This window comes from Chiloscyllium plagiosum, unplaced genomic scaffold, assembly GCF_037043375.1.
Source record: "Chiloscyllium plagiosum isolate Xiang-an unplaced genomic scaffold, Cpla_swu_hap1 HiC_scaffold_46, whole genome shotgun sequence".
Taxonomy (NCBI): domain Eukaryota; kingdom Metazoa; phylum Chordata; class Chondrichthyes; order Orectolobiformes; family Hemiscylliidae; genus Chiloscyllium; species Chiloscyllium plagiosum.
In genome coordinates, this window is record NW_028270184.1 from 15,862,086 (window position 1) to 15,883,965 (window position 21,880).

Below are 21,880 nucleotides of genomic sequence, written 5' to 3' on the forward strand. Positions count from 1 at the left end.
TCACCCGAGGCTGGAAGTGAACCTGAGTACCTGGCGCTGCAAGGCAGCAGTGCTAACCACTGAGCCACTGTGCTGTCCAAGGACGTTCCCCTTCTTTGTTGGGACTTCTACACACTGGCTTAAAAAAAGCTGTCCTGGTTGTATTTTAAAAATCCCGATAAACCTTTCACCCGATGACGACCACATTCACGTTGGGGAAATTCAAAGAGTCTGTCATCACAACCCCATTAGTTCTACACTTCCCTGAAACATGCCTCCTTATCTGCTCTTCAATGGTTGGGTTTATTTAAGGAGTTTTCTAAGATGGCATCCCTCCTTATAGCTGTAATAGATCCCCTGAACAAAATTACGACAGCTCCTCCTTTTTACCAACTACACTGTTTTGCGCAAAGACCCTGTATCCATCTGCCTTTTCTCGGCTGACCCCAAGCATTCAAATAGATACCATTCACTTGTCAAACGCCCTTGCACCTTAAATGGCCTGTGACAATGCCTTCCTGAATCACTTGCTTCTCTTTTTGGCCCTTCTGAGCAGTTTGAACATTCCCTCTAGATCACCGCCCCCAAAAGCACCTCAAACTGACACCGCCCCCCCCCCCCCCCCCCCCCCAGGATGCAGCTCCCATTCCAGTTCAGGTACAGCCCCATGCACAGGGAATAAACCATGGATAAGGAACAACAAAAACTTCTTCCTCTGTGCAGAGAAGTCCAATGATGCACTAAATGTCTAGCAGAATGGGATCTCCCTGTTCCCAATGGCTCACGTGAAACATGAATATCATTTGGAGCGAAACAAACACCACACGCTCCTTGCACTTGGAGCTGAGGATGGAGGAGATCTGGGAGATGGAAAGCCTTTCAAACTAAATTAGTCTGCCTTAAACAAGATAAAGATTTGATGGGCAACAGCTTTGACAAAAAGATGATTTATATAATTTTTTTCTCCCAAATAGGTAAACAGGATACGGTGTTGACAAACATCATCTGAAACAAGCCCACGTAACCTGGCTGAGACACATTAATAGCAGCATTGATAAAACAATTCCGACACAGTCTTGGGAACTCACTGGTGGTCAACCAGTTCTAATGAACCAGGAAATCCCTTTGCACACAGACACTGTGCAGATGGATAATCTTTACCTAGTGTGAATATGTTGATGTACAACAATATGATCATTTCTAAAACCTACCCCACAGTTATACAATGGTTACTAACATGGACGAGGTAGGACTGCTATATTAAACTGCATTTATTTCAATGCAGAAGGTCTAACAGGTAAGGCAGATGAACTCAGGGAAAGGTTGGGAACATGGGACTGGGATATCAACAATTAAAGAGATGTGACTCAGATGGACAGACCTGGCAGCTTAACGTTCCAGGGTATAGAGGCTATACAACAGAAAGAAAGGGGAACATCAGAGGAGGGGGAGTGGTGTTTTTGATTAGGGATAACATTATGGCTGTACATAGGGAGGATATTCCTGGGAAAATGTGCAGGGAAGTTATTTGGGTGGAATTGAGAAATAAGAAAGGGATGATCACCTTAATGGGATTGTACTATAAACACTCCTTCCCCACCACAATATCCCAAAACCTTTCTCAATGCACTGACCAAAATATATCAAATGCCTTTTTCACCTCCCTGTTTTCCTGCAACTCCATTTTGAAGGAATTATGGACCTTCTCCCCAAGGCCTTTGTTCGGCAACACTCCCCAGGACTTTACCATGAAGTGTGTAAGGCCTGCCCTGATTTGCCTGATTAAAATGCAATACCACATACTTATCTGAATTAAACTCTAACCGCCACTCCTTGGCCCATCTGATCAAGGTTTGATTCTACTTGGAGATGACCTTCCTCACTATCTACTACACCACCACTTTTGGTGTGACCTGCAAAGTTAGTAACCATTCCTCCTATATTCAAATCATTTATATAAAAATGACAAAAAGCAGTGGACCCAGCACAGATCCTTGCAGCACACCACTGGTCACAGGCCTCCAATTCTAAAAACAAACCCCTACCATCATTAATGATCCTCTGTCTCCTATGTTCAAGCCAATTTTGTATCCAAATGGCTAGCTGTCCCTGGATTCCATGCGATCTAATCAGTCTACCATGTGGAATTTTATCAACAGCCTTATTGGAATCCATATCGACAACACTGCTCTGCCTTCAATCTTCTCTGCCACTTCTTCAAAAACCTCAAGTTAGTGAGATGCAATTTCCCATGTACAAAGCCAAGGTGACCATCCCTGATCAGTCTTTGCCTTTCCAAATACATGTAAATCTGTCCCTCAGAATTCCCTCCAACAATGTACCCACAACTGACATCAGCCTGTAGTTCTCTGGCTTTGCCTTACCACCTTTCGTAAACAATGGCACCACATTTTTACCATGGTGTTTACCATGGAGAAAGCCATGAAGACTTGGGGAAATTAGTGGTGATATCTTGGGGACAGTCAAATCACAGTAGAGGTGGTGTTGATATTTTGGAATATATGAATCTTCCGGTCCTGACCAGATATATCCAAGACCATTGCAAGAGGCTAGAGGAGAAATTGCAGGGGCCCTCGCTGATATTTTTGCATCATCGTTAGCCATGGGTGAGGTTCAGAAGACTGGAGAATAGCGAATCTTGTGCCATTATTCAAGAAGGGCTGCAAAGAACAACCTGGGAACTATAGACCAGTAAGCTTAACATCTGTGGTGGAGAAGTTCCGAGGGATAAGATATACATGCATTTGGAAAGACAGGGTTTGATTAGGAGTAGTCAGCATGGCTTTGAGAGTGCTGCCTCACAAATTTGTTAAAGTTCTTTGATGAAGTGACCAGGAAGGTTGATGGGGGCAGGGCAGTAGACGCAGTCTATATGTATTTCAGTAAGGCCTTTGATGAGGTACCATACGGTAGGCTGCTCTGGAAGGTTCAATTGCATGGAATCCAGGGGGAGCTGGCAAATTGGATACACAATTAGCTTAATGGTAGGAAGCAGAGGGTAATAGTGGAAGGATGTTTGTTGGACTGGAGGTCTGTGACTCGTAGAGTAACCCAGGGGTCAGTGCTGGGCCTGTTGCTGCTTATTATCGATATCAATGATTTGAATGAGAATGTACAAGGCATGATTAGTGAGTTTGCAGATGACACTAAAATAGGCAGTAACGTGGATAGTGGGGGAAGGTTATCAGAAATTGCAGCAGGACCTTGATCAACTGGGGAAGTGGGCCGAGAAATGGCAAATGGAGATTATAAGGGCGAGGTCTTGCATTTTCGAAAGTCAAATCAAGGTAGGAGTTTCATGGTGAATGGTAGGGCCTTAAGGAGTGTAGTGGTACAGAGGGACCTTGGAGTTCAGATGCACAGCTCTCTGAAAGTGGACTCCCAAGTAGACAGGGCAGTGAAGAAGACTTTTGGCACACTGGCCTTCATCAGTCAGGGTATCGAGTATAGAAATTGAGAAGTTATGTTGCAGTCGTACAGGACATTGGCGATGCTACCTTGGAGTACTGTGTTCAGTTTTATTACAGGAAGGATGTTATTAAACTGGAAAGAGTGCAGAAGAAATTTACAATGATGTTGCCAGGATTCAATGGTCTGAGTTATTGGGAGAGGTTGGATAAGCTAGGACTTTTTACTTTAGAACGTAGGAGACCAAAGTGGGGAGGATCTTATAGAAGTGTATAAGATCATGAGAGGCCTGAATAGGGTGAATGCACTCAGTCTTTTTCCCCAGAGATGGTGAGTCACTGTCCAGAGGGCATCAGTTTCAGGTTAGAGGGGAAAGAATAAAATGGAACCTGAGGGGCAACTTGTTTTGTTTTACACAGAGGGTGGTACGCATATGGAATGAGCTGCCAGCAGAAGTGGTTGAGGCCGGTACATTAACACATTGAAAAGGCATTTGGACAAATACATGGATAGGAAAGGACTGTAAGCATATGGGCCAAGTGCAAGGAAATGGGGTTAGCATGGACGGACATATTGGAATACTCATTTGGCATCACCTGTTTCTCCACACATAGGCAGCCTTGTTGATCTTTAAGGAGCATAAGTATGTCAAAATTGGCCTTACATCAATTTAGGACTTTAATTTTCAGACCAGACCTATCCTTTTCTATAACGAAATATTACTTTTAAAATAATGATTATGGGCCCCAAAGTATTCCCCTACTGACACCTCGGTCACCTGCCCTGCCTTATTTCCCCAGTAGAAAGCCAAATTTTGAGCAGGGGTTAATAACATCAGTACAAACAGTCCAAAGACCACAGTTCATTCCTTGATGTGAGTAAGAGCAAAATCCTTCAACTCTGATTCTTGTTGAACATGCTGGTGTGTTAACAGTTTGGATGACTGAGCGAATCCCTTTCCACATATGCAGCAAGTGAATGGTCTGTCCCCACAGTGAACTTGCTGGTGTATCAACAGGGAGGATGAATCAGCAAAGACTTATCCACACTTGGAAGAGGTGAATGATCTCTCCCCAGCATGAACTCGCTGGTGCCTCAGCAGGTTGGAGGAGTGAGTAAATCCCTTCCCACACTCTGAACAAGTGAATGGTTTCTCCCCGGTGTGAACTCGCTGGTGGACCAGCAGGTGAATTGTCTGAGAGAACCCTTTCCCACACTCCAGACAGGTGAATGGTCTCTCCCCAGTATGAACTCGCTGGTGCCTCAGCAGGTTGGAGGAGTGAGTAAATCCCTTCCCACACTGTGAACAAGTGAATGGTTTCTCCCCAGTGTGAACCCGCTGGTGGACCAGTAATTTAGATGCGCGAGTGAATCCTTTCCCACATTGAGAACAGGTGAATGGTCTCTTCCCAGTGTGAACTCGCTGGTGCTCCTGCAGGGAGGATGACTGAGTGAATCCTTTCCCACACACAGAACAGGTGAATGCTTTCTCCCCGGTGTGAACTCGCTGGTGCCTCAGCAGGTTGGTTGACGAAACAAATCCTTTCCCACACAAGGAGCAAGTGAATGGTCTCTCCCCATTGTGAACTCGCTGGTGTACCTGCAGGCTGGATGACAAAGCAAATTCTTTTTCACACACAGAGCAACTGAATGGTCTCTCTCCTGTGTGCACTCGCTGGTGTTTCAGCAGGTGAGATGTCTGCATGAATCCTTTCCCACACAAAGAGCAAGTGAATGGTCTCTCCCCAGTGTGAACTCGTTGATGTTTCAGCAGGTTGGATGACTGTGTGAATCCCATCCCACAATCAGAGCAGGTGAATGGCTTCTCCCCAGTGTGACTGCGTTGGTGTATTTGCAGCTGCGATGGGTAAAGAAATCTCCTCCCGCAATCCTCACATTTCCACAGTCTCTCCCCTGGGTGACTGCGCTGACGTTCGGACATTTCAGATTAATCTTCCACACACAGCCAGTACTTGTTTCTCCCTGGTGTGAACAGTGCTTTTTTCTTCAATGTTCAAAGGCCTGAGATAATTAGGTTATAATAAACAGAGTGACTGTCAGATCAGGTTATAGTTTTGTTTGCGTTCTCTAATTGCAATCACAATTTCAAACAGAAAATAAAAGCAAGGAGACAGAAACCAGAAGAACACAGGTTGTGAAACTCAGAAATTAATCTGGTCAATTGTGGAGCCAACACTTAGGGAAACTGCTGGATTATCAATCAAACTGAACTGGTTCATAAATGTCCTTCAGGGAATCAGTCAATGGTTGACCAAAACTACAGAAAGAGGTAAGAGTTTGGAAATACGGAAAGGAAGGAGAGGCATTTTATACATCTGCAACTCAACCCCATTCCCGTTTTATCCTTCAATCCCTCAGAGGGAAGAATAAGCAGCAAAATACTTGAAATCTGAAATAAAAGCAGAAAATAATGGAGATACACAGCAGGTCTGGCAGCATCTGAAACGGTGACAGATGTGGGAACCATTGCAACCTTGAAGTGTTTTGGTGATCATCCATTGCCTTACAATGTAGGTTACACACCGAGTACCAGAAAGTGGGACTAGCTTAAATAGGTGCTTGATGACCAGCATGAATTTGAGGGACAGTGTATTCAACAATTTTACCCGAGTCTCTGACTCCATTTTGTTCCGTGTTTCTCTGATTCTCTCTTTTGGGAAGCAGGCAGGAGTGGCAAGCAGTGAAAAATGCAAATAACATGTTGGCCTTCATAGTGAGAGGATTGGAGTACAGGAGCAGGGGATATCTTTCTGTAAGGGTTTTGGTGAGAGCACACCTGGAGTACTGTGTGCACCTTTTGTTCTCCTTTCCCAATGCAGGAAGCCCTGGTTATTGACAGAGCATAAAGAAGGTTCACCAGACTGATTCCTGGGGTCTCAGATCTGTTGTATGGAATCTCAATCCTCATTTAATTCTCCTTTCTTTTGTCTTTCTGAGCCACTGACTGCATCACTAATTAATGTTCGACCTCCCATTTCCTGACCTGAGTCTGACACGTCTAAACCTACACTTGGGCTCCTAGCCCATCACCATACTACTTTCAAATTTCACCAATGGAACTGACAAAAGCATCCACAAGAATATTTATTCCGGGTCTCCCCAAGACAACTGGTCAGGCTTGTACAGGTCCTAGCCTTCCTCAGAAACAGTCCCAATGCCTCATGAATCGCAACTCTTTTCTGGTACATCATTTTGCAGCCACACATCCTAGAATCCCTACAGTGTGGAAATCTCATCTATCCCCTTATTCCTGCTCTCACTAGCATATGTGCTGTAGTAGCTCATGATTAAAACGGCCGCCTGGGCTTTTTAGCTGGCACAAGATGACCAAAAGGGGCTGGCAGCTACATACAGATTTCACAGCCAGACTTGTGCTGTGATCTTCATACAGAGTTCCTGGATTACGGAATGAAAGGTCCCTTGGGGGTTATAAAAGAATCCTTTGAGAACAAAGGAACAAAGAAAGTTACAGCACAGGAACAGGCCCTTCAGCCCTCCAAGCCTGCGCCGATCCAGATCATCTATCTAAACTGTCGCCTATTTTCTAACAATCTGCATCAGTCTGCTCCCTGCCCATTCATTTTTGCAGTTTGTAACAGAGAGTGAGGTGAGACACAGAAAAAGTGAAGCTGAAAGATTGAGTGCACTACTCAGTCTCAGCAGTTCAGAAAGTCACATGGTCCTAATGGAAACAGTCAATTGGTAAGTGATACCTGCAGAGAATTTTCTTTACTGTTCTTCAAGTATATATTAGCTAAAATAAAGTTAGGAATTTTGATTATAATGGAAGTGTTTGAAAAGGAGGAGGTCCTAGCTGGATTAAATTCTCTTAAAGGAAGAAACCACCTTAACTTGAAGAGAAGTCATGGCAGGAGACCTCAGATGCGTGGTGTGCTCCTATTCGTTAGGTAAGACAAAGCAATAAATGGTGTATCCACAAGCTCTAAATGACCACCAGTACCCAAAGAAAGGTTATAAAAAGAGAGGTCAGAACTGCAGAGACATAAACAATTGAAGCTCAAGTGCCGATGTGGATAATTTGAAGAAACTCTTATCTACAGATTAAGGAAGAGTGAGAGAGATAGATTACAAAATACAAAGTGAAGACATTGTTATGTCTCCTGGTTTTTTGTGGAATCTAAACAAGTTTCGTTCAATGGCTTGGGAAAGTGATTGAATTGCACCCTTATTGGTGGAATTCAAATAGATGAATTCTCATTAGAAAAGGAATTAATAATACTTAGAGTAGAAACAGTAAAGATAAATTTGAAATGAAACTTACAGCATGCAAATAGCAGGAGTTGTAAACTGGCGGTAAGTCAGATGAACTGTTTGTTTGATCTCTCCGGCTGAAGTGAGAGATGGGTTGTTCTCAATTTGTCAGCTGTGTCACAGAATTGTAGTAACTTTATATTAAAATTGATTGTAAAAGACTATCAGAATTCTTAATGATCCATATTACAGTAAGTAGAGAATTTGGAAGAGTTCATAGGGATAAGCAAGTATTTGGCTTATTGGCAGTCGCAAATGTCTGGAAAGACGGAAGTGGGTACTGCAGATGCTGGAGATCAGAGTCAAGATTAGAGTGGTGCTGGAGAAGTACAGCAGGTCAGCCAGCATCAAAGGAGCAGGAAAGTCAAGGGCTTTTGGCCAAAACGTCCATTTTCGAGAATGTGGTGGAAAAGGACAGCAGATCCCCTTCTGTGCAGCAAAGGTGCCATGAACTTGGCTGATGTTGTTGTCCCTCAGTCACCACCCCAAATAGTACCCAGAACACGATGTATGTTTGAGAGGGGAATGAACAATGAGGTACTCCTGCACTTCCTTCCTGAGCCTTTTATTTGTCTGATGGTGACCCATTCCTTTTCTGTCTGCGTAAACCTCTCCTTCTGTGTGACCAATCAGGTAAACGTGCCACCACACATTCTCAGTATCGTTGACACTCAAGACTGAGTCCACCCACAGTTCCAGCTGTGAAAAGCAGTGAGCCAGTGGCTGTAGATCGACACTTCCTGCATACAGGAAATGCCCCTTATTTCCCACATTGTGCAAGGGGAGCACACCACACTTCTGAGGTCTCCTGTCATGATTTCTCTCCAGAAGAAGGTGGTTTCTCCCTTTAAGCAAATTTAATTAAGCTAGGAACTCCTCCACCTATTAAAAACCGTTAAGAAAATTCTCTGCAGGTATCACTTACCAATTGACTGTTTCCATTAGGACCATGTGACTTTCTAAACTGCCCAAACTGAGACTGAGTAGCACACTCAATCTTTCAGCTTCACTTTCTCCCTGTCTCAGCTCACTCTGTTCTCAACCAACTTAAAAACACTCTCATTTAGCCAAGCAGCACTCACAATGCAGCCTTGTCACTTTCATTGTCTTCTCACACCCACTCTGACAGGAGCTAAAAGAGAATATCATCTTTCAATTCAATAATTTATAACTCTAGACTCAACAGTTTCAGGATCAGAATGCTGTCAGGATCTGGAACATTCCACCTGAAGAGGTGCTGGAATTCAAGTCCATAAGGAACTTTAAAAGCAAGTTTGCAGGTATTTGAGAATGATGAATTTATTGGTTAAAATCATGAAGTGGGCGATTCAAACTAAATATGACGGGATTCTGGGTAATCCAAGATGGAGGATGGGAAAAATTTGTGGCTGTAAGAGCTGCTCCTTTTTATTAGGTATTTTAGGTGTTGGAGATGATTTCCTCGAATTCCGGAGCAGCAATTACTGTTTTATATGCTGTTGCAGTGTTTTGGAACTTTAGAGAGAGCGAGAGAGAGAGAGCGAAAGACCATCGCTGGACATCGGAGTGCATCTGGGAAAATTAACAAACAGTGAAATTCACAACTAATCTTGGAGGAACTGTTGGGTGAAGTTCACAACACAGAGTCAGATAAGGTAATTGTTGTTTTAGGTCTGTCCAAGAGAAAGGCTGCAGTAGTGAGTATAGTGGATTATTTCTTGATTATATGTTTTTGGAGATAAGTCTCTTGATTAAACTTAAAATATAAGCCATAGCTATTAATTTAACCTGGGGCAGTGTTTGTAGAGGAATAAGATGGTGTTATTTTTTGGGGCTGTAGATTGTGAAGGAGCAAAAATGGCCTTTGCAGTGATATGTACTTCTTGTCAGATGTGGGAGTTTAAAGAGTTTAAGGGGTACTGCAGATTATATCTGCCATAAATGCTGTTGGATGCGAATCTTATCAGATCGAGTGGATATGTTGGAGAGACAGATAGAAGCGATGAGGGATTTGCAACAGCAACAGTATGTGATGGATGGCAGTTATAGGGAGGGGGGAAAGTCTCAGATACAGTCACATAGATGGGTTAACTCCAGGAAGGGTGAGAGAGGTCAGCACATAGGACAGGAGTCTTTTGTGGATATACCCATTGCAAACAGGTATGCTGCTTTGGAAAATGTAGGGGGTGATGAATTCTCAGGGGAACGTAGCACGAACAGCCAAGTTTCTGGTATTGAGACTGGCTCTAATGCAACGAGGGGTACGTCGGCTTCCAAGAGATCATTTGTGTTAGGGGATTCTGTAGTCAGAGGTACAGAGAGATGTTTCTGTGGCCAGCAGAGAAAAAGCAGAATGGTGTGTTGCTTCCCTGGTGCCAGGATCAAGGATGTCTCAGAGAGGGTGCAGAATGTTCTCATGGGGGAGAGGGGCCAGCAGGAGGTCATTGTCCACATTGGAACCAATGACATAGGAAGGCAAAAGGTTGAGACTCTGAAGGGAGATTACAGAGAGTTAGGCAGAAATTTAAAAAGGAGGTCCTCAAGGGTAGTAATATCTGGATTACTCCCAGTGCTACGAGCTAGTGAGGGCAGGAATAGGAGGATAGAGCAGATTAATACGTGACTGAGGAGCTGGTGTATAGGAGAAAGATTCACATTTTTGGATCATTGGAATCTCTTTTGGGGTAGAAGTGACCTGTACTAGAAGGACGGATTGCACCTAAATTAGAAGGGGACTAATATACTGGCAGGGAAATTTGCTAGAACTGTTTGGGAGGATTTAAACTAGTAAGGTTGGGGGGTGGGACTCAGGGAGATAGTGAGGAAAGAGATCGATCAGAGACGGGTACAGCTGAGAACAGAAGTGAGTCAAACAGTCACGGCAGGCAGGGACAAGGTAGGACTAATAAATTAAACTGCATTTATTTCAATGCAAGGGGCCTAACAGGGAAGGCAGATGAACTCAGGGCATGGTTAGGAACATGGGACTGGGATATTACAGCAATTACAGAAATATGGCTCAGGGATGGGCAGGACTGGCAGCTTAATGTTCCAGGATACAAATGCTTCAAGAAGGATAGAAAGGGAGGCAAGAGAGGAGGGGGAGTGGCATTTTTGAGAAGGGATAGCATTACAGCTGTGCTGAGGGAGGATATTCCTGGAAATACATCTAGGGAAGTTATTTGGGTGGAACTGAGAAATAAGAAAGGGATGATCACCTTATTGGGATTGTATCATAGACCCCCCAATAGTCAGAGGGAAATTGAGAAACAAACTTGTAAGGAGATCTCAGCTATCTGTAAGAATAATAGGGTGATTATGGTAGGGGATTTTAACTTTCCAAACATTGACTGGGACTGCCATAGTGATAAAGGTTTAGATGGAGAGGAATTTCTTAAGTGTGTACAAGACAATTTTCTGATTCAGTATGTGGATGTACAGACGAGAGAAGATGCAAAACGTGACCTAATTTTGGGAAATAAGGTGACTGAGGTGTCAGTGGGGGAGCACTTTGGGGCCAGCGACCATAATTCTATTCGTTTTAAAATCATGATGGAAAAGGATAGACCAGATCTAAAAGTTGAAGTTCTAAATTGGAGAAAGGCCAATTTTTATGGTATTAGGCAAGAACTTTTGAAAGCTGATTGGAGGCAGATGTTCGCAGGTAAGGGGACGGCTGGAAAATGGGAAGCCTTCAGCAATGTGATAACAAGAATCCAGAGAGTGCATATTCCTGTCAGGGTGAAAGGAAAGGCTGGTAGGTATAGGGAATGCTGGATGACTAAAGATATTGAAGGTTTGGTTAAGAAAAAGAAGGAAGCATATGTCAGGTATAGACAGGAAAGATCGAGTGAATCCTTAGCATATAAATGAAGTAGGAGTATACTTGAGGGGGAAATCAGGAGGGCAAAACATGAGATAGCTTTGGCAAATAGAACGAAGGAGAATCCAAAGGGTTTTTACAAATATATTAAGGACAAAAGGGTAACTAGTGAGAGAATAGGGCCCCTCAAAGATCAGCAAGGTGGCCTTTGTGTGGAGCCACAGAAAATGGGGGAGATACTAAATGAATATTTTGCATCAGTATTTACTGTGGAAAAGGATATGGAAGATATAGACTGTAGGGAAAATGTCCAGATTACAGAGGAGGAAGTGCTGGATGTCTTGAAACGGTTAAAGGTGGATAAATCCCCAGGAGCTGATCAGGTGTACCTGAGAAGTCTGTGGGAAGCTAGAGATGTGATTGCTGGGCCTCCTGCTGAGATATTTGTATCATCGATAGTCACAGGTGAGGTGCCGGAAGACTGGAGGTTGGCAAACGTGGTGCCACTGTTTAAGAAGAGCAGTAAAGACAAGCCAGGGAGGTATAGACCAGTGAGCCTGACCTCGGTGGTGGGCAGGTTGTTGGAGGGAATCCTGAGGGACAGGATGTACATGTATTTGGAAAGGCAAGGACTGATTAGGGATAGTCAACATGGCTTTGTGCGTGGGAAATCATGTCTTACAAACCTGATTGAGTTTTTTTGAAGAAGTAACAAAAAAGATTGATGAGGGCAGAGCAGTAGATGTGATCTATATGGACTTCAGTAAGGCGTTTGACAAGGTTCCCCATGGGAGACTGACTAGCAAGGTTAGATCTCATGGAATACAGGGAGAACTAGCCATTTGGATACAGAACTGGCTCAAAGGCAAAAGACAGAGGGTGGAGGTGGAGGGTTATTTTTCAGACTGGAGGCCTGTGACCAGTGGAGTGCCAAAACGATCGGTGCTGGGCCCTCTACTTTTTGTTTTTTACATAAATGATTTGGATGCAAGCATAAGAGGTACAGTTAGTAAGTTTGCAGATGATACCAAAATTGGAGGTGTAGTGGACAGCGATGAGGGTTACCTCAGATTACAACAGGATCTGGACCAGATGGGCCAATGGGCTGAGAAGTGGCAGATGGAGATTAATTTAGATAAATGTGAGGTGCTGCATTTTGGGAAAGCAAATCTTAGCAGGACTTATACACTTGATGGTAAGGTCCTAGCGAGTGTTGCTGAACAAAGAGACCTTGGAATCCAGGCTCATAGCTCCTTGAAAGTAGAGTCGCGGTAGATAGGATAGTGAAGAAGGTGTATGGTATGCTTTCCTTTATTGGTCAGAGGATTGAGTACAGGAGTTGGGAGGTCACGTTGCGGCTATACAGGACATTGGTTAGGCCACTGTTGGAATATTGCGTGCAATTCTGGTCTCCTTCCTATCGGAAAGATGTTGTGAAACTTGAAAGGATTTTGAAAAGATTTACAAGGATGTTGCCAGGTTTGGAGGATGAGAGCTACAGGGAGAGGCTGAACAGACTCTTACTGTTTTCCCTGGAGCGTCAGAGGCTGAAGGGTGACATTATGAGGGGCATGGATAGGATAAATAGGCAAAGTCTTTTCCCTGGGGTCAGGGAGTCCAGAACTAGAGGGCATAAGTTTAGGGTGAGAGGGGAAAGATATAAAAATGAGACCTAAGTGGCAACTTTTTCACACAGAGGATGGTACATGTATGGAATGAGCTGCCAGAGGAAGTGGCGGAGGCTGGTACAATTGCAACATTTAAGAGGCATTTGGATGGGTATAGGAATAGGAAGTGTTTGGAGGGATATGAGCCAGGTGCTGGCAGGTGGGACTAGGTTGGTTTGGGATATCTGGTCGGCATGGACAGGTTGGGCCAAAGTGTCTGTTTCCATGCTGTACATCTCTATGGCTCTATGACTGTTCTTTCAAAGAGAGGGATATTAATTGGATAACTGTGTGCCCTCTCTCAGGCCAATATCTCCTTCTTCAGCTACAGTATCCAGAACTGAGCACATATGCCAGGGGTGATCGAACCAAAAATTTAAATATTTTGCAAACATATCAGAAATATTCTCCCACAGACAAAACAGACAAACCTCTTTCCTTCCACAGTTAAATGCCAGTGATATTCAGACCCTGATGACTCCGCTTACTGTCAGAACGTGCTCTGAGATCCAGGTCTGCAATCAATTAATTTCCTGTAAAACAAATTCACAAACGAAAAAGGTCAGTCCAGGATGGAACTCCAGAAAACAGTACAAGATTATTGCAAAAAGACGAACATTTCTCTTTTTCACCACACCACCCCCCCACACACACCCACCCACCCCTGGAGGATGGCAGTCTCTCTCTCTCAGTGCCCCCCTCCCCCTAGGAGGATCTCAGTGACTCTCTCTCTCAGTGCACCCCCAGAAGGATCTCAGTGAGTCTCTCTCTATCTCACTGCATCCCCCACCCCAGGCCATCTCCTCTGTTTTGAAGCTCTTCAGCCCCACCCAGAAGAATGCAGAGCTGCACCCATTATTACAGCGAGGAAACCAGCTATTGACAGAGAGTTATCAAGGAGCAGAGAGGTGAATTAGCGTTCTGATCCCAATTATATGAACACTGGACAGACGGATGTGCTTTGACAGATCACAATCTTTAAAGCAAGGCTTCCTGCACTGAGTCTTCAGTAGAAAACATGGAGCTCTGACCGAGTTACAGACATTGCTGCTCCACTAATTATCTAATGCTGCCTGGCTTGCTGTGTACTTCCAGCCCCTGCAGTTGTTTTGTCTCTAAAGCGTAACAGGAGCAATTACGCTGCCTGAAGCCAATACTGTGAATCCACACCAACAGCAGTTCTCCCCCACTTTGCCTTTTTGTACCACGTCCTGCACCTTCCCCCAGCGAGAGACCTTCTCTCACCCTGACATTGCCCCTCCGGACAAAGACAATCACGTGATTTGCACTGGCTCGCGCATCACTTGCTCCGATTGGTTGGAGGACCAGCCGGTGTCGCCTGGGTCCTCCAGGCCTGCCCCCTATCCGCCTATTGGACCGGAGCCGCCGTCAATCACAGCGGCGCCCATGGCGAGTCGAGGCATGCGCAGTGCGGTCCGTTTTGGACGCTGTGCCTGGGCTCAGTGGAGAGCAGATCAGTGGTGCTGGAAGAGCACAGCAATTCAGGCAGCATCCGAGGACAGGCAAAATCGACGTTTCGGGCAAAAGCCCTTCATCAGGAATAAAGGCAGAGAGCCTGAAGCGTGGAGAGATAAGCTAGAGGAGGGTGGGGGTGGGGAGAGAGTAGCATAGAGTACAATAGGTAGGTGGGGAAGGAGATGAAGGTGATAGGTCAGGGAGGAGAGGGTGGAGTGGATAGGTGGAAAAGGAGCTGGGCAGGTCGGACAAGTCCGGACAGGTCGAGTTACTGGAGGTTAGAAACTAGGATGAGGTGGGGGAAGGGGAAATGAGGAAACTGTTGAAATCCATATTGATGCCCTGGGGTTGAAGTGTTCCGAGGCGGAAGATGAGGCGTTCTTCCTCCAGGCGTCTGGTGGTGAGGGAGCGGCGGTGGAGGAGGCCCAGCACCTCCATATCCTCGGCAGAGTGGGAGGGTAAAACCTGTGCCCACACCTCCTCCCTCACCTCCATCCAAGGCCCTAAAGGAGCCTTCCACATCCATCAAAGTTTTACCTGCACATCCACTAATATCATCTATTGTATCCGTTGCTCCCGATGCGGTCTCCTCTACATTGGGGAGACTGGACGCCTCCTAGCAGAGCGCTTTAGGGATCATCTCAGAGACACCCGCATAAATCAACCAAATCGCCCAGTGGCTCAACATTTCAACTCCCCCTCCCACTCTGCCGAGGATATGGAGGTGCTGGGCCTCCTCCACCGCCGCTCCCTCACCACCAGACGCCTGGAGGAAGAACTCCTCATCTTCCGCCTCGGAACACTTCAACCCCAGGGCATCAATGTGGATTTCAACAGTTTCCTCATTTCCCCTTCCCCCACCTCATCCTAGTTTCTAACCTCCAGTAACTCGACCTGTCCGGACTTGTCCGACCTGCCCAGCTCCTTTTCCACCTATCCACTCCACCCTCTCTTCCCTGACCTATCACCTTCATCTCCTTCCCCACCTACCTATTGTACTCTATGCTACTCTCTCCCCACCCCCACCCTCCTCTAGCTTATCTCTCCATGCTTCAGGCTCTCTGCCTTTATTCCTGATGAAGGGCTTTTGCCCGAAACGTCGATTTTGCCTGTCCTTGGATGCTGCCTGAATTGCTGTGCTCTTCCAGCACCACTGATCTAGAATCTGGTTTCCAGCATCTGCAGTCATTGTTTTTACCTCAGTGGAGAGCAGTGCAGCCTCACAGCACCAGGGACCTGGGTTCGATTCCTGCCTCGGCTTACTGTCTGTGTGGAATTTCCACGGGTCTGCGCGGGGTTTCCTCCCAAAGATATGTAGGTTAGGTGAATTGGCTAAATTACCCATGGTGCTAGATGCATTAGTAAATTTAATCTGAAGGTTCACCCTGTGATGGGGAAGAAATGTGTTCTTCCTAATGTCATAGAGTCAAGCAATTGCAACAATTATATGGAACCTTTCACACTGTCACTCTCCTATGATGTAAAAGTTGATTAAAGGTTTTGGTTTTAAGATATACTGTATCTTGAAGGAGAGGGAGGCTTAGGACGGAAATTCCCTACGTTGTGTCATCGGCTGCTCCAATCCTGGAATGATGGAAGTGGGGTGGGTTGTAAAGGCTATCTAGAAAGGGGATTAAAAACCAAAATAACTGTGTATGCTGTAAATCAGAGACAAAAGTAGAAATTGCTGGAAAAACTCAGCAGATCTGGCAGCATCTGTGGAGAGAAATCAGAATTGACATTTCCTCAGAACTCAGGAATTTCTATTTTTATCCAGCAATTGAAGGAGTGCATCGGCTTTTAAGGTTGGCGAAGGTTAATATTGTATGCAATTCTGGTCTCCTTCCTATCGGAAAGATGTTGTGAAACTTAAAAGGGTTCAGAAAAGATTTACAAGAATATTGCCAGGGCTGGTGGTGGATTTGAGCTATAGGCTGAACAGGCTGGGGCTGTTTTCCTTGGAGTGTTGGAGGCTGAGGGGTGACCTTATAGAGGTTTACAAAATTATGACGGGCATGGATAGGGTAAATAGGCAAAGTCTTTTCGCTGGTGTGGGGGAGTCCAGAACTAGAGGGCATAGGTTTAGGGTGAGAGGGGAAAGATATAAAAGAGACTTAAGAGGCAACTTTTTCACGCAGAGGGTGGTATGTGTATGGAATGAGCTGCCAGAGGAGGCTAGTACAATTGCAACATTTAAAAGGCATTTGGATGGGTATATGAGTAAGAATAGTTGGGAGGGATATGGGCCCGGTGCTGGCAGGTGGGACTAGATTGGGTTTGGCTATCTGGTCGGCATGGACGGGTTGGACTGAAGGGCATGTTTCCATGCTGTACATCTCTATGACTCTATGACTGTCTTAGAGATTATGGTTGCCTCGTGGAGCTTGAAGCTTGGCATTGCAATGTATCCATGTATTCCATGGCCATAGTGGTACAGAAGATTTCTGCTGCCTTAAACACGATGACAGATCTTGTATCGTTGAGCTGACAAAGTGTCACTGATCGCCAGCAAACTGCTCTGAGGTAGGGTCGGGCAATGATATATTGCTGCTGCAGGAAAGGGGACAGGGAACAGGGAACTCCATACAATAGCTCTCCCCACTTCTCACTATTTTCACTCCCAAGACGAGAGAGAACCTGATACTACCTCCATCTCCTATCACAACACCTTATCCCATACTAGAGTGTGTCTGTCTTTGCACAAGTAGAGGTGGAACAGCCATTACCGGGATCTTCTGGGGCTCTGAAACTCTGAGTGAAGAGCAAAAAGTTAAAAATCACACATTGATTATGTGTTGCAGGCTGCGAAGAACATGGGGCAGTTTTTTGGCTCCTGGGAAGTACTGGACTACGAAGAATACCTTCGCAGCCTGTGGCACATTATCAATGAGAATGAGCACTTCGCCAAGACCTTCCCCACACCTTCACTTCTCGCCTTTAAACAACCACCAAACCTCAAACAGATCATTGTACGTCGCAAACTGCCCGGTTTTCAGGGCAATACCATACGATGTAGTCATGGTAGACGCTGCAAGACGTGTCAGAGTATCGATGCGGATACCACCATTATGTGTGGGGACACTTCCCACCATGTACGTGGCAGGTACTCACACGATTCAGCCAATGTTGTCTATCTCATACGCTGCAGGGCTGCATGCCCTAAGGCATGGTACATTGGCGAGATCAAGCAGAGGCTACGGCAACAGATGAATCGTCACAGCACAACAATCAACAAACTGAAGTGGTCCCCCTATGTCAGAGAACACTTTAGCGGTCTGGGACATTTGACCTCAGACCTTCAGGTGACCTCCTCCAAGGCGGACTTTGGGACAGGCAGCAACGAAAAGTAGCCGAGCAGAGGCTGATAGTCAAGTTCGGTATCCATGGGAATGGCCTCAACAGGGACCTTGGGTTCATGTCACACTACAGGTGACCCCATTGCACTATACACACACACAGACACATACATACAGACAGATACACACACACACACAGATCCATACACTCGCGCAGACCCTGTCTCATACACTCACACATACACTCAGACATGCACCCTCTCATAGACTTATACCCCCTTATACTCACACTCACACACATACACACACTCACAGACACTCATAACCCCCCCCCACACACACACACACCCGCACCCGTATACACACATACACATATAAGTTTGTGGGGTGAATTTGTACTTGCAGAATTACATTTTACTTTGCTCAAAACCTGCATGAATCCATGTAAGATTCTGTAAATCTGTTTTTTAGATTAGAATCAGTCTGATCATTGTGACACAGACAGTCTCACGCAGGGAAGCTCACACCTTAAATACATTATCTGGGCCGACATGACTCCAATTGTTAAAGTTCACTTGAGAAAGTAACTTTTAAAACAGTTTTGTGATTTACGTATGAAAGAAATGAAACTAACATGGTCATTCTAACAGATGAGAGCATTAACAAACAATCCAGGTCTTTTTCAATGTATAATTTCAGTAACTTTTGCTATCAACTCTGTGTCTTAGGATCTTGTACTCCACTACCACCTGATGAAGGAGCAGTGCTCCGAAAGCTAGTGCTTCCAAATAAACCTGTTGGACTGTAACCTGGTGTTGTGTGATTTTTAACGTTGTCCACCCCAGTGCAACACCGGCACCTCCGAATCGTGAAGAGCAAAAGCATCTGAATAGTGAGAGCAGAAATTTGAGAAGACTGTTTCAACCTTTGCTGACGTCCACGAAGTGTACCAGATAAAAAAACAATAAGAAGCACCTTGACGACAAAATGTAATTGATCGAGTGTCTGCTCCTGTTGGGGAGGGTGGGGGAGGTGGGGTGAGTTGACAAAATGTTCACTTTCCTTAGCTGGGTAATCCAAGATGGAGGACATGAAAAAATGTGACTGTAAGAGCTGCTCTTTTTTGAGGTATTTTCAGCGTTGGCGCCGATTTCCTCGAATTCTAGGTTTATGAGCAGTCGCATTGTTTTGGAACTTTATCAAAACAACAGAACTTTCAAAAGGAGGGAGACAAAGGCAAAAAGCATGTGTAAAGTGAATCGAAGAGAGAAATAAATCTCCACTAATGTCTGACCCAGCAATGAATCTGCTCAGCTGACTGCTGTTTGATTCTGGATTAGTGGTGCTGGAAGAGCACAGCAATTCAGGCAGCATCCGAGGACAGGCAAAATCGACGTTTCGGGCAAAAGCCCTTCATCAGGAATAAAGGCAGAGAGCCTGAAGCGTGGAGAGATAAGCTAGAGGAGGGTGGGGGTGGGGATAGAGTGGCATAGAGTACAATAGGTCAGTGGGGGAGGAGATGAAGGTGATAGGTCAGGGAGGAGAGGGTGGAGTGGATAGGTGGAAAAGGAGCTGGGCAGGTCGGACAAGTCAAGGGGATCATGTTGCTGGAGGTTAGAAACTAGGATGAGGTGGGGGAAGGGGAAATGAGGAAGCTGTTGAAATCCACATTGATGCCCTGGGGTTGAAGTGTTCCGAGGCGGAAGATGAGGCGTTCTTCTTCCATGCGTCTGGTGGTGAGGGAGCGGCGGTGGAGGAGGCCCAGCACCTCCATATCCTCGGCAGAGTGGGAGGGGGAGTTGAAATGTTGAGCCACGGGGCGGTGTGGTTGATTGGTGCGGGTGTCCCGGAGATGTTCCCTAAAGCGCTCTGCTAGGAGGTGTCCAGTCTCCCCAATGTAGAGGAGACTGCTTCGGGAGCAACGGATACAATAAATTATATTAGTGGATTTGCAGGTAAAACTTTGATGGATGTGGAAGGCTCCTTTAGGGCCTTGGATGGAGGTGAGGGAGGAGGTGTGGGCACAGGTTTTACAGTTCCTGCGGTGGCAGGGGAAAGTGCCAGGATGGGAGGGTGGGTCGTAGGGGGGGCGTGGACCTGACCAGGTAGTCACTGAGGGAACGGTCTTTGCGGAAGGCAGAGAGGGGTGGGGAGGGAAATATATCCCTGGTGGTGGGGTCTGTTTGGAGGTGGCGGAAATGTCGGCGGATGATTTGGTTTATGCGAAGGTTGGTAGGGTGGAAGGTGAGCACCAGGGGCGTTCTGTCCTTGTTGCGGTTGGAGGGGTTGGGTCTGAGGGCGGAGGTGCGGGATGTGGACGAGATGCGTTGGAGGGCATCTTTAACCACGTGGGAAGGGAAATTGCAGTCTCTAAAGAAGGAGGCCATCTGGTGTGTTCTACGGTGGAACCGCTCCTCCTGGGAGCAGATACGGCGGAGGCGGAGGAATTGGGAATACGGGATGGCATTTTTGCAAGAGGTAGGGTGGGAAGAGGTGTAATCCAGGTAGCTGTGGGAGTCGGTGGGTTTGTAGAAAATGTCAGTGTCAAGTCGGTCGTCACTGATGGAGATGGAGAGGTCCAGGAAGGGGAGGGAGGTGTCAGAGATGGTCCAGGTAAATTTAAGGTCAGGGTGGAATGTGTTGGTGAAGTTGATGAATTGCTCAACCAGTACCTGTGAACATTCCTGTTGTCTAAGAAAAGTAAACAAACAGCCAACTTCACAGCCCACCTTAGAGAAACCTGTATGGGAGAGCTCACAGCATGGGAACAGCTTCGTGACTTATTAGAGTGTAACCTTCCTTTTCAGAAATCTACAATAGTGAGTCATTTTTGATCATAGGTTTTACTTTGATCTGTCTCTTGATTAAATTTAAAAACATAAAACACAGGTACTAAGGTAGCCTGGAGTAGTGTTTTTAGAGCAGTAAGACTGTGCTATTTTCTTGGTCTGTACATTGATAATGTGCTAAAATGGCCCTTAGTAGAATGATGAGCCCTTCCTGTCAGATGTGGGAGAGTTTCCGTGATCCTGATAATTATGTCTGGAGGAAGTGTGTTTGGTTGTGAATCCTATCGGATTGCATGGATAGGTTGGAGCGGCAGTTAGAGACAATGAAGAATTTACAGGAGTTGGGGGTGTGAAAGATGTTGGTCGCAGGAAGGGGAAAAAAACCAAAGATACAGTCAGGTAGATGGGTTACCTCCAGGAAAGGTAGAAGAGGAGGTCATGCAGGAGTGTCCTGTGATTTTCCCGATCTCAAACAAGTATGTTCTTTTGGAAATGTAGGGTGTGATCGACTTTCAGGGTATTGTACCATTAATGGCTAGGTTTCTGGTACTGAGACTGGCTCTAATGTAATGGGAGTACATGAGGTTCCAAGCAATCGATTGTGATAGTGGACTGTAGTGAGAGGCACAGGCACACGATTCTGCAGCCAACAGTGAGAAATTGGAATGGTGTGTTGCTTCCCTGGTGCTAGGATCAAGAATATATTGGAGAGGGTGGAGAATATTCTCAAAGAGGAGAGGGACTAGCAGGAGGTTGTTGTACATGCTTAGATTCCCTACAGCGTGGAAACAGGCCCTTCGGCCCAACAAGTCCACACCGACCCTCTGAAGAGTAACCCACTTCCCTCTAACTAATACACCTAACGCTATGAGTAATTTATCATGGCCAATCCACCTGACCTGAACATCTTTGGACTGTGGGAGGAAACCGGAGCACCCAGAGGAAACCCCTGCAGACACGGGGAGAACGTGCAAACTCCACACAGACATTCGCCTGAGGCTGGAATCGAACCCATGTCCCTGGCGCTGTGAGGCAGCAGTGCTAACCACTGAGCCACGATGCCAATGAATGCACACATTGGAACTAACAACATAGGAAGAGAAAAGGATAAGATTCTGTGGAGAGAATAAAGGAGGTTAGGCAGGAATT

The 21,880-nt window shown here is 45.7% G+C and overlaps 1 protein-coding gene across 1 annotated transcript; it reads right to left on the minus strand.

The window, feature by feature from the left end:
• Positions 1–614: 614 nt before the first annotated feature.
• LOC122543940 (uncharacterized) lies at positions 615–14,385 on the minus strand. Its single transcript, XM_087983730.1, has 3 exons — positions 13,833–14,385; positions 13,602–13,703; positions 615–5,430 (listed from the first exon to the last, which is right to left on the minus strand). The coding sequence occupies exon 3, from the start codon at positions 5,348–5,350 to the stop codon at positions 4,448–4,450; it is 903 nt and encodes a 300-aa protein (XP_087839856.1). The 5' UTR covers positions 5,351–5,430; positions 13,602–13,703; positions 13,833–14,385; the 3' UTR covers positions 615–4,447.
• Positions 14,386–21,880: the final 7,495 nt, after the last annotated feature.

What these genes read in the sequence shown, in the direction of transcription:
- LOC122543940 (XM_087983730.1), bottom strand. Translation starts at nt 5,350, where the DNA reads ATGTCCGAACGTCAGCGCAGTCACCCAGGGGAGAGACTGTGGAAATGT.